The sequence below is a fragment of the Haliotis asinina genome, chromosome 12 (assembly GCF_037392515.1).
Source record: "Haliotis asinina isolate JCU_RB_2024 chromosome 12, JCU_Hal_asi_v2, whole genome shotgun sequence".
NCBI lineage: Eukaryota > Metazoa > Mollusca > Gastropoda > Lepetellida > Haliotidae > Haliotis > Haliotis asinina.
The window spans coordinates 38,942,129-38,958,269 of record NC_090291.1 but is presented as its reverse complement, the minus strand read 5'-3'; the positions used below and the strand labels follow the sequence as shown (position 1 = coordinate 38,958,269).

General features: G+C 39.1%; 1 protein-coding gene across 1 annotated transcript in view; it reads left to right on the top strand.

Annotated features, from left to right (window-relative positions):
- Nucleotides 1-476: 476 nt before the first annotated feature.
- LOC137258922 (C-Maf-inducing protein-like) overlaps nt 477-16,141 on the top strand; it is a 102,007-nt gene continuing 86,342 nt past the window's right edge. The window contains exon 1 of the mRNA XM_067796618.1: nt 477-1,215. Coding sequence (XP_067652719.1) covers nt 937-1,215 — 279 coding nt within the window. The 5' untranslated portion in view covers nt 477-936. The remainder of the gene's footprint in view (nt 1,216-16,141) is intronic.

Genomic DNA, 16,141 nt, shown 5'->3' with positions numbered 1-16,141 from the left:
GGAAGCTAATGTCAAACCATCTGGAAATCAATGCTCTGACTTTGAATCACTGAAACAGCATAGTTAGAGACAGGTGATTCAAACATAAAGTACGTTTAAAATATCCCCACCCCCATCCCGTTATCGGCTTTAAAGGCCGGGATGGTTCTTCCATAGTCCCCATAAACGCCACGTTTTCATTCAGCAAAAGCTGAAGTCTGTGCATATAACGTTTTCACCCCCTTTTTCATCAACTCTGATGATTGCGTATTGATCAATGACTCACTCCCAAACTTGAGGTCTTTACAGTGTGTGGAATGCTGATGGATATTTCACATGCATGTTTCGTTTCTTTTTCCAAAATTAATCTGTATCGCGGGCTGAGCGCGTTACGTTTGTATGTATGTGCACTGACGTAGGCTACCTACTACCTTAAATCGCGCAGATATGCCAGCGGAGAAACGTCATATGTCACGTGACCGCTCACTGCCATTTTCAATGAAAACCTGATTACATTCTTGTGTTAGTCACGATCCTTAATACAACTCACGCATAACAGGGAATTGACAGTGTTTTTCGACTCTCACAACGTGTAGTCTTCCTGTGTTGCAGGTTACTGTCTTGAAATGGACCATCGGGATATATTAAGTAGAGAGGTTGCTGAATCAGTTAGCGAGGAACGGCGGTCTAGTCTCGTACCGTGATCTATGTGAAAAGGACCCTGCAATACCACTGTTTCATCGTGTTTACCACTTCTCTGCAAACGCGCCAGGCAAATTAAACTACAAAATTATAATTCGTCCTGATGTGTCGGAGGTACGCCCGAGTGGAGTGACCATGTCCGAGGAATAACCATATCGGTGTGTGCGATATTACGGGGATATTTACTCTGTCGTCTGCTACAGATCAGCGTTAACGAGCTTTGGCTCGTGCGAGCTCTGCACAAAGCTCTACAAAATGGCGACGTTTCCAGATGCCTGTGTGGAAGTTACCTCCACTGACCCTCCGTCAGCTCCCAGTACCCCACAACATTCGAGCTCAGCGAGTTCGTCTCCTGTGTCAATCAAATCCCTACCCCAGGGACCCAAATACAAACTGGTCTCAGAGGGCGACATCCAAGTGTGTCGTCTTAACCACACACGGACGATTGTAAGCAAAATCATGAACTCAAAATATCTGCGGCGATGGGAAAGTCATCATATTGTTCTAGATCACGGAGAAATTCGCTCTGCTACGGTGAGTGTCTGACATCACACGAATACCTATCATCCCCTGTTTGTGCGATGATGCGTTTATCACACGGTCGTAATCTGGTTTGTTGTGACGGCTGTCAACATGGCGGTTCTGTGCCATTCTTATCACGCGCGAGTGTTTTCGTTGTTTTTATTGCTTCTTTTCCCTGAATTGGCGACAAAAACAAAATGTTAATATGTTCCAACTGGTTCACCGTGTTTTCCACGACTTTGCTAATTATGCGTTAAATGCGTGTTCTTAGCGCGTTTGGTCGGGACACGTGAATCTGACCTTAAGCCTAAACTAGTAAACACCGTCGGGGGGCACGAGAAATCAGGCTTCGGAGGAATCTGTCAAAATTCCTGAGATCGATAAATGGTTTAATTTGGCGAAGGTAGATTGGATCGTGTTCCTCCATATTGGTCAGTTGTGGTTGTTCATATTAGCTCTGTAAAATGTGTTTGCCAAAGTTAGTTCATCCTTGCCTAGTTCAGCCAATAAGCCAAGTCGTTCATGCAATTTGTTAGCATTTATCAACCAGACGTGGGAGTTGGTGACAAGTGAAGAGATGTCGGGAACTTGTTTCAGATATGTATGCGATTAACATCTTATGTAAAGAAATGTTCACATCCATAAAGTTCATACACACACAGTGACAATTTGTCAAGCAGGTGACCTAGTTATTTTTACTGGCAATGTATTTTGGGCCAGTTCATCAGGATGTAGTTTGTGATGCGAACTCTGTTTCCCTCACGTAAGTTGGATAAAAGTTGCACCAAAACCCAATAATTCGACTGACATTTAGTCCAAGAGATATACGCTTGAAGGTCCAGGGTAGAAGAGACCTTCAGCAACCTATGTTAGCTATTAAAGACGATGATGCTTGTCGTAAGAGGAGACTAAGGAGACTGGGTGGTCACGGTCGCTGACTTGGTTGACACTTGTCATTGGTTCCCAGTTGTGCAGATCTATGCTCTTGCTGTTGATCACTGGATTGTCCAGACCATATAGCTGGACTCACTCACTCCTAGAAATAAAGCCATGTGATTGGAAAAATATGGACAATATTAATCTAAAAATCAATCCAAATGTAGTTTGGTTGGTTGTTGTTGAACACCACACTCAGGTATTTCAGCTATATTGCAGCAGTCCGTCATTAATTGAGTCAGGAACACAATCCAGTGATCAACATCATGAGCTTCAATCAACTGAAGCCCAGAATAATTCTGACCTTTTTAGAACTGAGGCAGTCCAGACTTGTCAAATGATTCTAGGCTTGTGTAGGAATATGATTGACAGTTTGGATGTTTCATATTTGGGACATATTGACAATGACATATCCTATGACCTATGAACTATTACTCTTTGTATGTTTCTTATCAAGACTGTTATAGTACCAATATCTATCATTTGATGTTGGATGGGGTCGTAAAAAGGAAAATTGAAAACTTTATGTAAACTTTTCAAGTCCAGATTAACCAAGAGGAGAACTCACTTGCAGTAACAATATTATATTGTATGTCTTAATACAAGGGTAGTATGATACTTGATTTATAACTCATTGGGACCATGCATTATAAGTTACATTGTTGTAAAAACACATAAGTAATAGCAGGTACTGTTCAACAAACTTAAAATTCTGGTTTTGTCGAATTGGCAAAATGCATATTTGCATAGCTTTTACAGTAAGCTTTGTTCTATGTGTTACTGTCACATATAAGTTTCCCATCTTCTGTCTCTGAATTTCAAAAACAAATATTTTAGGGTTCTGATACATTTGCAAACTTGATGCATAAAAGTACTGCATTTTGGTACAGTTCATATCACACATACACTATCAGGATACCTATTGTGTCTAACCCCCACTGCAGTGTTAATGCAATAATGAGTTCTTAAAGTCTGTCAGTTTTAAAGAAAAGTGTGGAAAGGGATCTTACACCAAGTTCTCTACCAAAGGAAACATTTGTCCTGTAGAAATCATCAGAAGAAAATCACATGCAGCAGTGAACCTTTCATCAACTTTTCAGTGGCAGAATTTGAATTCTCATCACTTCCATCACAGATTCCTGGAATGATTTTTGAAACCTTTCAGCTTTCTGAAAATTGGACTGGGGCTGTTTGGGGCAGAATAAATCCGGGAGCTGTTGGACAGTTGGTCAATATTCCCCATCTTCTGTCTTTTCCTTAGGACACACATGTTCAAGTATACAAACTGCTGACTTACTGCACATACAAATAGGTTATTTACTGATAATATGGTTTTATGTTGTCATATTACCCAACACAGTTATCAACATTGTTTCCTTGTGGTATAAAAGTGGGCAATATATGATATAGCATGCTATATGCACAGATTTCTTTTATTGATTAATAAACAAAGAAACCCAGAGCAAACACTATGTATAACGTAACGAGTGAGTGAGTTTGGTTTTATGCTGCTTTTAGCAGCATCAGGTTTTGAATGGGGGTGGTTGTGACACCTGAAATGGGTTTCTCACATTGTACCCATGTGGTGAATTCAACCGGGGTGTAATATAATGAATATGAAGAGTTGATATATAGTATCAGCTTGTTATATTGAGAGCCAGTGGGAAACCTGGAATTCCACACTGCCAGAAACCTGTAAAATGTCTGTTAAACTCAGCTATAAATAGCCTGTAGATACACCATAAAGCTGGAGTATGTCAAGATAAAGGACTATATCCAGATGCATGCTGGCCTGGAGCAAAATTCTATATAATAAATAAAAGTGTTATAACGGATATCAGTGTAGTTTGCCAATGTTGTAACTTTGTAGAGGAAACTATACATCATTGATATCAGGATAGGTCCCAAGGAACAGGCTTTCTTGCATATTTTTACATCACGGCAGTGTTAACATACCTTGGTATTCAGGACAATGATACATTTAAACTAATCTCAGTTTGAAAAAAAAGTAAAACCAAAAACAACAAGAATTGCTTTCACCAGTATGCCTGAGGAGGTAATAATGTATATTATCCTTGATAAACATGTGTATGTCAAAATCTATTGAATGGTGGCAGTTAAAGGACAGTTACAGGTATTGAGATGGTTTGGTAAACAATGGGTATGATTCTTTTTTTTCCTGTTAGATGCAGTATAGGTTTGAATGTATAAATGTTAGTTTGTAAATGAATATGCTAGTTGGATGGTGTTGCAGATGAAGTGTTTACTTGTCATGCTGAAGATCCAGGTTTGTTTCCTCACTTGGTTACATTGTTTGAAGCTCATTTTGGTGTCTCCTGCCATGATACTGCTGGAAGATTGTTAAAAGTGTTGATGTCTATCCTTGTATTCTCACTCGTCTCGATTTTCCTAATTAATATATGTATTTTTTATTATGTTGGAAATTTAAGTGAATAGTCATTGCCTTTTAGGATGTAAAGAAATATTAAGTGAAATGTTTTATTCTTGTATTGTCAATGTGTACATATTCACTTCTTTTCCGATGATATTGATTTTTTCCTGAGTGTACAGTGTATTATTTACTGACATTTCATGACACATTGGTGAAAGTGTAGCAACATGGTCAGAAAGAAATATTTTTCGCTGACATTGATAATGATCTTGTATTGCAAGAGTGTGTCCTTCGTAGTTATTTGTAGCTGGATGTTTGTATTACTGGGAGATATGACATATAATCAATATCAAAGGAATCCTATCAGGTGATCATTGTTGAAAAACATCCAGGAAGAATATTTGTGCTAGGGTTGAAGCCTGCTTGGGGCCAGTTCAAAAGCAGGAGTGTGATAAAAATGTAATTATTTAAGGTCAAGGTTTAATGAAGGACAGTGTAATGGGGGTTTAGTGAGTGAGTGAGTGAGTTTGGTTTTATGCCGCTTTTAGCAATATTCCAGCGATATCATGGCGGGGGACACCAGAAAATGGGCCTTACACATTGCACCTATGTGGGAATTGAATCCGGGACTTTGGCGTGACAAGCGAATGCTTTAACCACTAGGCTACCCCACCGGCCGTAATGGGGGTTTAATGGCCCTGGAAGTTATATATCAGGCAAGTGCAACACGCCAAAATGTTTTGCTTTGTATCACAGCTTAGCTAAACCATGGTTTTATTCATTCATATACTGTTAGGAATTGTCATCCATCATACAATGGATAGTGTTCTCGGCAGGATAAAGTCAACGGATATTTTCAGTATTCGTTGGGGTCATTATATGCTTCTGTCTGGCGGTGGGGTAGCTGAGCGGATAAAGCGTTTCTTCGTCACACAGAAGGCCCGGGTTCGATTCCCTACATGGGCACAAATATATAAGTGTGCAATATGTGAAGCCCATTTCTGTTGTTCCCTGCCATGATATTGCTGGAATATTGCTAAAAGGGATGAAAACCAAACTCTCTCTTTCATTGTAGTTTTTCTCAAGGCAAGGCTTTATCTTTGTTGACTGTTTTGGATTAGTCCATCCATTGTATAATATAGGCAGGTACAAATGATTTTATCACCCTTGAATAAACTTTAGTTGTAAATACTGAAAAGGTAAGTTCAGTTCTGCCACAACTAGTCACCAAAACTCAGTGAACATTTTCTGACTTCAGTAATTCAATGTGTGGGGATGTGTGCCTTTAAACTTAGGAATTTAATTTTATTTATCTGACATCAAACTTTTGAACTGGTCCCTCAGGGTGCTTGGTATTGCATAATAGACACTTAAAGTAGTTTTGTTGCGTTCTTGATGTATGTTCCAGTTGCAGGGAGTGATGTGCAAATTGAACAAGCAGCAAGCACGTTTTGGATTTTTGATTATGACATATCACCAAAAGAGATCCAGGCCTTGTGCTCAACAGCCAATAAATACAACTGTACTTGTAGTCAACAAGAGTATTAGTCTGATAAAGTATTCCTATGCCTGTTCTGAGTGAGTGAGTGAGTTTAGTTTTACGCCGCACTCAGCAATATTCCAGCTATATGGCGGCGGTCTGTAAATAATCGAGTCTGGACCAGACAATCCAGTGATCAACAACATGAGCATCGATCTGCGCTATTGGGAACCCATGACATGTGTCAACCAAGTCAGCGAGCCTGACCACCCGATCCCGTTAGTCGCCTCTTACGACAAGCTGAGTCGCCTTTTATGACAAGCATGGGTTGCTGAAGGCCTATTCTACCCCGGGACCTTCACGGGTATATGCCTGTTCTGAAGTTAAATTCAACAATGTCTATGTCTTTCAATAGTCCAGTGCCACTTTAAGTTCTACATAGTGTACCAGTAGATGCGGTGTTAGTAGAACCGCAGAATTTGGTCTTCGGTTCGGTATACCATTAAGTAATAAAAATCAGTGGTTTTGGTTTAGGTACCATCATTCCTACCAAGTCATAAATTGACAACTTTATTCATTCAAAGTAAGAAAGATTATGGTTATTGTTTATATCTTGTATTGCAGTATATACAGTACAGTAGTAAGAGAGTACCATTTCACCCCTATGTATTAGTGTATCTAAACCACTGTCAGTCTGTTATCATATGAGAACAATCTATGCACAGGTGGATCGAGTGGGGGATCCCCTTTTTTCAGTGGGTGAGTGAGTTTAGCTTTACGCCGCATTTAGCAATATTCCAGCTATGTGGTGGCAGTCTGTAAATAATCAGTATAAAACAGACAATCCAGTGATCAATAGCATGAGCATCAATCTGTGAATTTGGGAACCGGTGACAAGTGCCAACCAAGTCAGCGAGCAGCACCTGATCCTGTTAGTCACTTCTTATGCCTTTTATGGCAAGCATGGGTTCCTGAAGGCATATTCTAACCTGGACCTTCATTGTTCGATCCCCCTTTCTCCAAAATCTGTATCCGCTCCAGTTAATGATTGTAATGATTATTAAGTTTCCATACACAAGTCTTATCAGACAAACCCCGTGAAGGTCCCGGGGTAGAACAGGCCTTCAGCAATCCATGCTTGCTATAAAAGGCGACTATGCTTGTCGGAATAGGCGACTAATTGGATCGGGTGGTCAGGCTCACTGACTTGGTTGACACATGTCATCGGTTCCCAATTGCACAGATCATTGCTCATGTTGTTGGTCACTGGGTTGTCTGGTCCAGACTTGATTATTTACAGACCGCTGCCATATAGCTGGGATATTGCTGAGTGCGGCGTAAAACGTAACTCACTCACGATGTAGATAGGCCAGACAGTGGTATTTGCACATTCAGCTTTGAACATTAAAAGATGCCTTCATGATTTAAGCTGAGTGAGTGAAATTGTATGTTGGTTTCAGCAATCTTTACCACAATGTAGCTGTGTGTGTATTTTTTAGTTGTTCATTGCTGCATTCAGTAATAGTTCATCAGTTCCTGCAGATTGTAAATAGTTGAGCCTGGACAGGAAAAGCCAGTGATTGACATCTTGAGCATCGATCTAAAAACTGGGATACATCATGCAATTTGAAGAATGACAACAATTTTTATGGGGATACAGCTTCTTTTATTCTGTGAAGGCAATGCTTCAACATAAATTCTAATGTCGTTGAAAGTTGTCCACTCCACATCTAAAATGCCCATCGAAGAAATCAACCAAGTCAGTGAGCTGTTTCTGTATGTGCCTGTTCTGTTTATATGTTACAGAGTTTCATGTGAGATCTCTTAAATGGTGCCATATAACACTTGCCTATGACAGTAGGGGTTCAACCTGATTATGTCTATAGGTTCAATTTGGTTATGTCTCAAGATTCAGCCTGATTTATGTCTGTAACTTGAACCTGATTATGTCTGTAGATTCAACCTGATTTATGTCTGTAGGTTCAACCTGATTTATGTCTGTAGATTCAACCAGGTTATGTCTGTAGGTTCAGCCTGATTATGTCAGCAGATTCTACCTAAATATGCCTATAGATTCAATCTGATTATGTCTGTAGGTTCAACCTGGTTATGTCTGTAGGTTTAACCTAATTATGTCTGCAGATTCAACCTGATTTATATCTGTAGATTCAACCAGAATGAGTCTGTAGGTTCAACCTGATTATGTCTATAGATTCAACCTAAATATGCCTGTAGATTCAATCTGATTATGTCTGTAGGTTCAGCCTGATTATGTCAGCAGATTCAATCTGATTTATGTCTGTAGCTTCAACCTGATTATGTCTGTAGATTCAACCAGAATGTGTCTGTAGGTTCAATTAGGTTTTGTCTGTAGGTTCAATCTGGTTATGTCTGTAGGTCGAACCTGAATATGCCTGTAGATTCAAACTGATTATGTCTGTAGGTTCAACCTGGTTATGTCTGTAGGTTCAACCTGATTATGTCTGTAGGTTCAACCTGATTGTGTATATAGATTCAACTTGATCGTGATCTCTAACAGGGAAGTATCAATTACACAGATAATTAAAAAACATGTTTGTCGAAAATATGGCTCGTCAGAGCTGCCAGACTCAGTTTCCTTAATATTGCAGGAATATTACTGTTCATGGTGAAAAAATGCTTTGATGATAAATGATGTATTCAGTGTACGTTATAGAGTAGCTCATACTGTTTCTGGCTTTTTGGATAGAGTGGCTGTGGGTCGGGCATCTGAAAAAAGAAAAGAAAAGTGTACATGCGAAGGTGCACACACAACATGCTATAATACCCTATGAGTGCAGTGGTCTCGAAAGAAATTCAAAAGCAATTGAATTCCAACTTACTAAGGAAAAGAGTGAGTGAGTATGGTTTTATGCCCCTTTCAGTTATATTACAGTAATACCATGGCGATGGGGGCACCACAAATAGGGATTTCATCCTTGTAGGGTATTGAACCCATGTCTTCAGTGTGACAAGTGAACACTTTACAACTAGGCTATCCATTCACCCAGGAAGTAGAAACAAATATCATTATGAGCGCTATGTGAAGAAATGCATGTAGTAAAATCTGCTTGAAGCTGACTATTGAACAAGTCATCATGACATGCTGGCAGTCCAACTTTGCAGTGTGAGACGGTCTCAGTTCTGTTATTTGGTCTGGAGTGCAATCAAGCAACACTTTTGTGACTATCTAGTTAAATATAACTTTTGTGATTCTTTTTATTTTTGTTTTGTTTCTTTGTTCAGTACCCTGTCAATCTTTTATGAAGAATCCTATGTACTTGTTTAAGGTTTGATCGTTAAATTTTGCTGAAAAGTTGGGCTATAAATGTCTGTAATCAATATTTCTTTGAAAGTAATTCTGTACTATGTTTACTTAGACGTTATCTGTAAATATTCTTTACTGAACAATTTTCTGTGATGGTATGTGTTAAAATCGACCATTTTTAGGTGATTATTGGTTGAGGGAAATGTCAGACATATGAAGGCTAGGGGATTAGTTTGATTATCGCATACCCACTCTGCCCACTGTAAAGTTTTGATGAGTTTTGCTTTGACAAGACAGATGCTCAAGTCTCATCCGTAGTATGTAGCTATGAGAGACTTTATTCACTTGTTTCAGACACATTGGATTGCATCCTGCTCTGTGTCAGATATTAAAAATGTAGTTTGTTGCCAGGCCATGCCCTTAGTGGTGCAACCAGTTCTATGTAGGACATTAAAGGTTTTTGTTCCATGGTCTGACACACCCAGTTATATGGTTAACATTGAAAAGGATCAGTTCTTCACATCCCATGCCCTTAATGGCACACCCATCTTTCTGGTTGACTTTAAAGAAGGCCCTTGCTCCACAGTCCATGCCTGTTTGTGGTTCATCCAGTTCTATGGTGGACATTAAAGAGGCTGTATTACCCACACTGTGGATGCTATTCTGTAACAACTGAGTGTGTGAGTGAGCTTTTTGCAATATTCCAGCAATATCAGGGGGACCAGGGACACCAGAAATGGGCTTCACACATCATACCCATGTGGGGAATCAAACCTAGGTCTTTGGTTGATGAGCAGTTGCTGTAACCACTAGGCTACCCCTCCGTCCCTGTAACAATTGATGTTCTGTATTAAAGTCAGAAATGTTCAGTGTGTCAGTTGTACCTGACAAATATGTGAAGTAGAGCATGCAGAAGTGAGTGAGTGAGTGAGTTTACTTTTATGCGGCACTCGGCAATATTCCAGCTATATGGCGGTGGTCTGTAAATAATCGAGTCTCGACCAGACGGTCCAGTGATCAACAACATGAGCATTGATCTGCGCAATTGGGAACCGATGACCACCCGATCAGCGAGCCTTGTCAGTCGCCTTTTACGGCAAGCATTGTTTGCTAAAGGGCTACCCCGGGACCTTCACGTGTAGCATGTAGAGCGTTGTGATAAGCAAATGCTTTAACCTCTAGGCAACCCCACTGGCCTTTTCTGATACGACTAACTCAAGGTTCTCATCATTGCATACAATAGATGTTTAGCTGAGTTCATTCTTATATCTTTCCTTCATGTTTGTAGTGTGGACATCGCGGTAAAGTATTGCAAATATAATTATTTTAGGTGCAGTCGGTTAGGTAGTTGGGTGGATGGCTGACGTAGTACCTACCTTTGTAGCCATAGTTGTAGGAGCTTTCGCCCATATGGACCTCATTGCTAAGGGGGACAGGATGATGTCATGCTTCTTGCATGCTCCGCCATTTTGAGGGGCAGAGATGCAAGGAGCGTGCACATTGGCCAAGTTGGGGATTTTCCCTGTCATGTGGTGCGAGAAATATGAAGGATTGTTTGATTCAGAGTATTTTGTTGGATCTTATTTCTTGATACATTGTTTTTAATAAACTGGAATGGAAACTTATTATTCCTTCTGTTGGGACTTTATTTGAGTTGGATTAGAAAAACCTTTCAATAATCAGCCATACAGAACCTACAGACAAGTTTTCTGACCACACAACGTGACCAGTTACATAAAAAACAGAAGGAAAAGCATCACAGTAAACAACCGACACTTGTCATGTATCCACAAGGTTCTGCTGTCACTGAGCATCTGTTACATAACTCTCACCGATTACAGTAGGAAATACTATCTAGGTTGATCTGAGGTTAAGTTTAAGAAATATATTCAGTATGAACGCCAGATGAACATCTTTTCTCTCAAAAAGAATTACCAATTTTTTCACTCTTGCAAAAGAAAATCTGTGAAACAAACAAAATAAGTGTTTCAAACAAATTATCCACTTTTATCAGAACATGAGCAACAGGTTCATTCGCAATAAGGCAACTTTTTAGTTTTCGATTTTTGCACGATGGTGAAACACGGTGATCTTTCATGCTTAGTGTTGTTATAGTAATGTTTATGTAAGAGCTTCCTGGGGAATTAGTGTAAGTGTGGCGGCTAAATTTGTACTTATTTCTACGCGAACACAGTTCATGGTTTGTTCATGCTGACGCTGATTTTGTGAAGTTTTTGCAGAACTGTTATTTACCGTATTGATTGTTTATCATGAGAAGTGCACATTCATATCAATCGCATGTTACTATAGTGTCAACAGTTTTATATAAATATACTGTTACAATCATCATGATTACTCGATTTCTGAGAACGTACAGCTACAGTACAAGTACGTAGCTACAGATCAAGGTGGAAGGTATTTGGTAGTTGAAAGTTGTATGTACAGAATCGGTAAGAAAAAAAGCAAATGAGGTAGGTAATTGGAGATGCACAACAAAGACTGCAGTGCCCCATTGACAACGAAGAATGACTTTCCACTGAGAGCCGACGCAACTCACAAGCACCACAACAGCTGCACCCCTACCCCCAACTTTTTTAGCACCTCCCATCAAAGAAAAAGAGGTACAGAGATCTGCAAAGGAATCTTGTGGAAGTCAAGTGGAAGTTGTATGAATATGCAGATGGTGCATTTATGATATTAAACTAGCATGTTAGATGATGCTATATTGTAATGATAAATGACATATGAAATATTTTACAAAATGATACGATGATTAGCATGTTAGATGATACCTTCTGCATCTTTCAAGTAAAATATATCATAAAATGATACGATGATTTGCATGTTAAATCATACTTTGTGCATGTTGTAATGACTAAAAAGGACCATAGAAGTGGGATATATTATAAAATGATATGATATTAGGTGATAACATGATAGATTATACTTCGTACATCTTCTATGCGAAATATATTATAAAATGGTTCGTGGAAGTGAAATACTTTATAAATACATATGAATGAATGAACATGAACGTCTTGTGGTTGTCACCTTCCCCTGGTATTAGGGTTCTTGTATAACCACCTGAATCCATTGTTACAAATGTGCACCCTTGTCGCACAAAGGTGAAAACAAAAAACAGCCCATGCTTATACACACCCTGAAAAGTTGCCTTCCTGCGAAAACACCGAACAACAGGCAGAATGTTTGGTTGTTTGCTTATGAGCAGCTATTATGTAATTATTTGAGCTGAGCAATAATTGTACCCTTCGAAATTATCTGTGGTCATGTTTGTGAGCAGTGGGCACATTTATTCATCATCATAATCACTGGTTTAAGACAGGCCATAAACAGGATGAAGAACTCTTCAGCTTTGAGATTGTGTATTTTTATGATTAAAACTGTTGAAACTATCAGCTTTCAGTTTCTACATCAATGTCAAGTTCATATTTGCTGTTCATGCAGAGGGTATTGTGGACAGTCATGGTAGTGAAATATACTCTTAAAAAAAAGTAGGGGAACTGTACTTTCAATGTACGATTGTTGAAATTGGGTGATATATGGGATTAAATCAACGTTGAGGTCAGTAAATAATCAAGTCTGGACCAGACAATCCAGTGGTCAACAACATGAGCATCAATCTGCGCAATTGGGAACCAATGACGTGTGAACCAAGTCAGCGAGTCTGACCACCAGATCCTGTTAGTCGCCTCTTATGACAAGCATAGTCGCCTTTTATGGCAAGCATGGGTTGCTGAAGGCCTATTCTACCCCGGGACCTTCACGGGTCATCTACATTGTGATGTGTCTGGACATATTACATTTGGAATTGCACTTTCCCAGTAAAGTACAGATTCTCATACTTTTGTTAGTCCCATGGTTGAGTCCCATCCATGTTTTGAACTGACACACTCAGGCACCTAATCGCCATGACACAATCCTTAGTTAAATATACCATTTCACCATTTTTGAAGTGTGGATCACTAGGAGCAAAACACTATATTCTCTTACCACTGTATGGTACATAATGCGCTACAAGGCCTTTGGTTCCGTCAGTTTTGGTGTGGTCAGCTTCGGTTAAGTACTTCAGATACTTCACTCCTGGAAAATATGAAAGAAATGCATAAATTTTTATTTCCAGACATTTCAGAAAAGGATTAAAAAGCATCAATGAAATAATTATATGAAAACTGAAAATACCAAATTTCTGGGTTGCATCACTGCATACTAAACTGAAGGCAAAATACTGCGGTTCTACTAATACCACGATATACCGGTAATGTTTCACCTCTTTGGGCTAGTGGATTGTCAGATTCATGCTTCATTATTGAAATGTTGCCTGTCAAAGCGCCAGAATATTGCAGTGTGTTATTGTTAGAGAAACAGATAAACATGACCTCGGTATTTCTGAGGTCATCATCAAGGCCTGAAAAGGGTTATCCTGACCTAATGTATTGTAACATGTATTCATGTTATTCCATGTCACAGTTATGGAGAGAGATTTCTGTTGATAAATATGGCAAACCAAAGATTTATAATGTTTCTGCACAAAGATTACATACAAATGTTGCAATGCCAACACAATGACACTTCACATTTCTTGGCCACCAAGTACGTTTTATTACAGAACAGTATGCCACATGTGGAAACTTAATTTGCTTAAACAGGTAATAACTCAGCACAGTGAAATAAATGAGTTATTCCAGCTGTTTGTTCATGACTAATGTTAAGATATCACCTGGAAGCAGGTTATCTGTCCCCTCACTGGTTACATTCTATGTGACATTATGATCCTTAATGCACGGTCAGGCAGTGAAGTGCATTTAATAGTGATTAATGCCAAGGGTCTGAATAATAAATTGTTGAGTTAGTTTTCAGAGGGTGTTGTCCCGTACCATGTTTGTCAGAAGGGGAGAATACTTTCCCTTTCCTCTTTTGCCAGGATGATCATGGCTGCTTCCTTAAGGGTCACATACAACCAAAAGAATCAAACATAATTAAAACCCAGTTATGACTTATTCACGATCTATAAAATGCAGTGGTGATAGTGAAAAAATGAATATACGAAATTATAAGCATAAAATTCAAATCAAAAGTGCAATATTTTGTACTTGTGTTTACCTCCCTCAAAATGAATGACATCTTGTCATTGGTCATTTTTCATTTGCTGATATACTTAGCTGGCTCTTTGTTTATGGTTTAAAAGCCCAATAGGTGTTAATTTCAATTTGCATGTGGTCAGTGATTGAAGTTGTGCATTGCATATTGTCATTAGCAGACAGGCTGGCAGACATATAGGTTTCAATAAACCAGACATTGAGTTTTTTCTGTGACAGAGTCTGCTTATCGCAATCAACATGTTTTTATTATGTAACGAGTAGATTATTTACACAACCAAGATTAGACTGCTGCTCACAACCTCGTACTTCAGGCATGCATTCTGTTTCAAGCTCCACTGCTTTATGAGTGCATAATGTTGTTGAAATCACGATTTCCACGCGCTGGGGAAAATTAGTGAATTGTTTGAAACCCGATTTCCTTCGCTTTTTTTCAGCTTTATAGGTTGAATCGGCAGTTTTGATTATTTGTTTCGGGGAGTGCATACCAAAAGGTATCAGAATCTGCAAAGTTGTGTTTTGTGTTGCATGTGACCTTAAGGTAACCTGATATCTGTAAAGACAAATGGGTGAATTAAAAAAAATATTTTCAAGGGACTATACAGTAAGAAATAATTAAGGATCATTGAAGTAAGCTGTTGTGGCCTTTACCATTACTAGATTCAAAATTGCTCCTTCACAAGCAAAACAAGAGTAAACCCTCTCTTAGTCTATTAGATACTCTAGTATATGTTGCTGTTAACTGCAGTTAATGGTGATATAAAATGTGATCATGCCCTTTTCAGTGTACTTCATTGTATATCCTGCTGATGGATTGTCACCTATGATGTGACTGATTTGGTGTCAATGTTTCCTAATCATGTTAAGAGGGACTTAATGGTCTGTAACCATCCAGTTGTTTCTGCATGGTGGATGCAACATTGAATGCAGATCAATGCAGTGATATAAAATGTTAACACCATACTAACATGTATTATAGTCATGTGTTTACATCGTGCTGACAAAGGGTGACAGAACGGATAAAAAAACACAACATTATCCGAAATTTGAGAGATGATTAGTTTTCCCATACTAGTGTGAGTATATATCAAGTAATATTTGTCAGATTGAAGTTGAATTTACTGGTATATACTGAAAGTTATTCTCCATGATCTGAAGACAATGCACTGTCGATACCTGTCACCCACAAGTCAAGTGTGAAGCTGTCAATTTCATGTGCAGCATGGGAGACTCACTAGACTACTGGCGTGGATGCATTAGCTGTGTTTGTCTCAGTCGAAGTGAATCACGACATGTATTGAAAAAACTTTACATTCAAGGAACATTTTTAAATAGACAACTGAAGCTATTACTTGTTCTGAACTTGATTATCCACGTAAGTGGGAAATACTTATGTGATCCCCCCAGCCTGAAATATGATCTGTGTGTATGGACAATGAACACTTTCAATGTCGAGACTAATTTGAAGGACGTTTTAAACACAACATCAGTTCCTTACGTCCGCCGCCTTTTGGAAATATGTTCCGATGTGGAGTCGAACCCTGGCCCAAGGGGGCGTGCGGAGCGAGCAGGGATGTCCGGGCTAAGACAAGACAGTCTACACTAGAGTTCGGTGGTGAGAGCAACCCTGACCATGGTGAATCTGACATCTGATCAGGTCTGACATAAGTAAACTGAACAATAAGTTAGACACGATGAGAAAGGATATTACAGACGAATTCATGAAA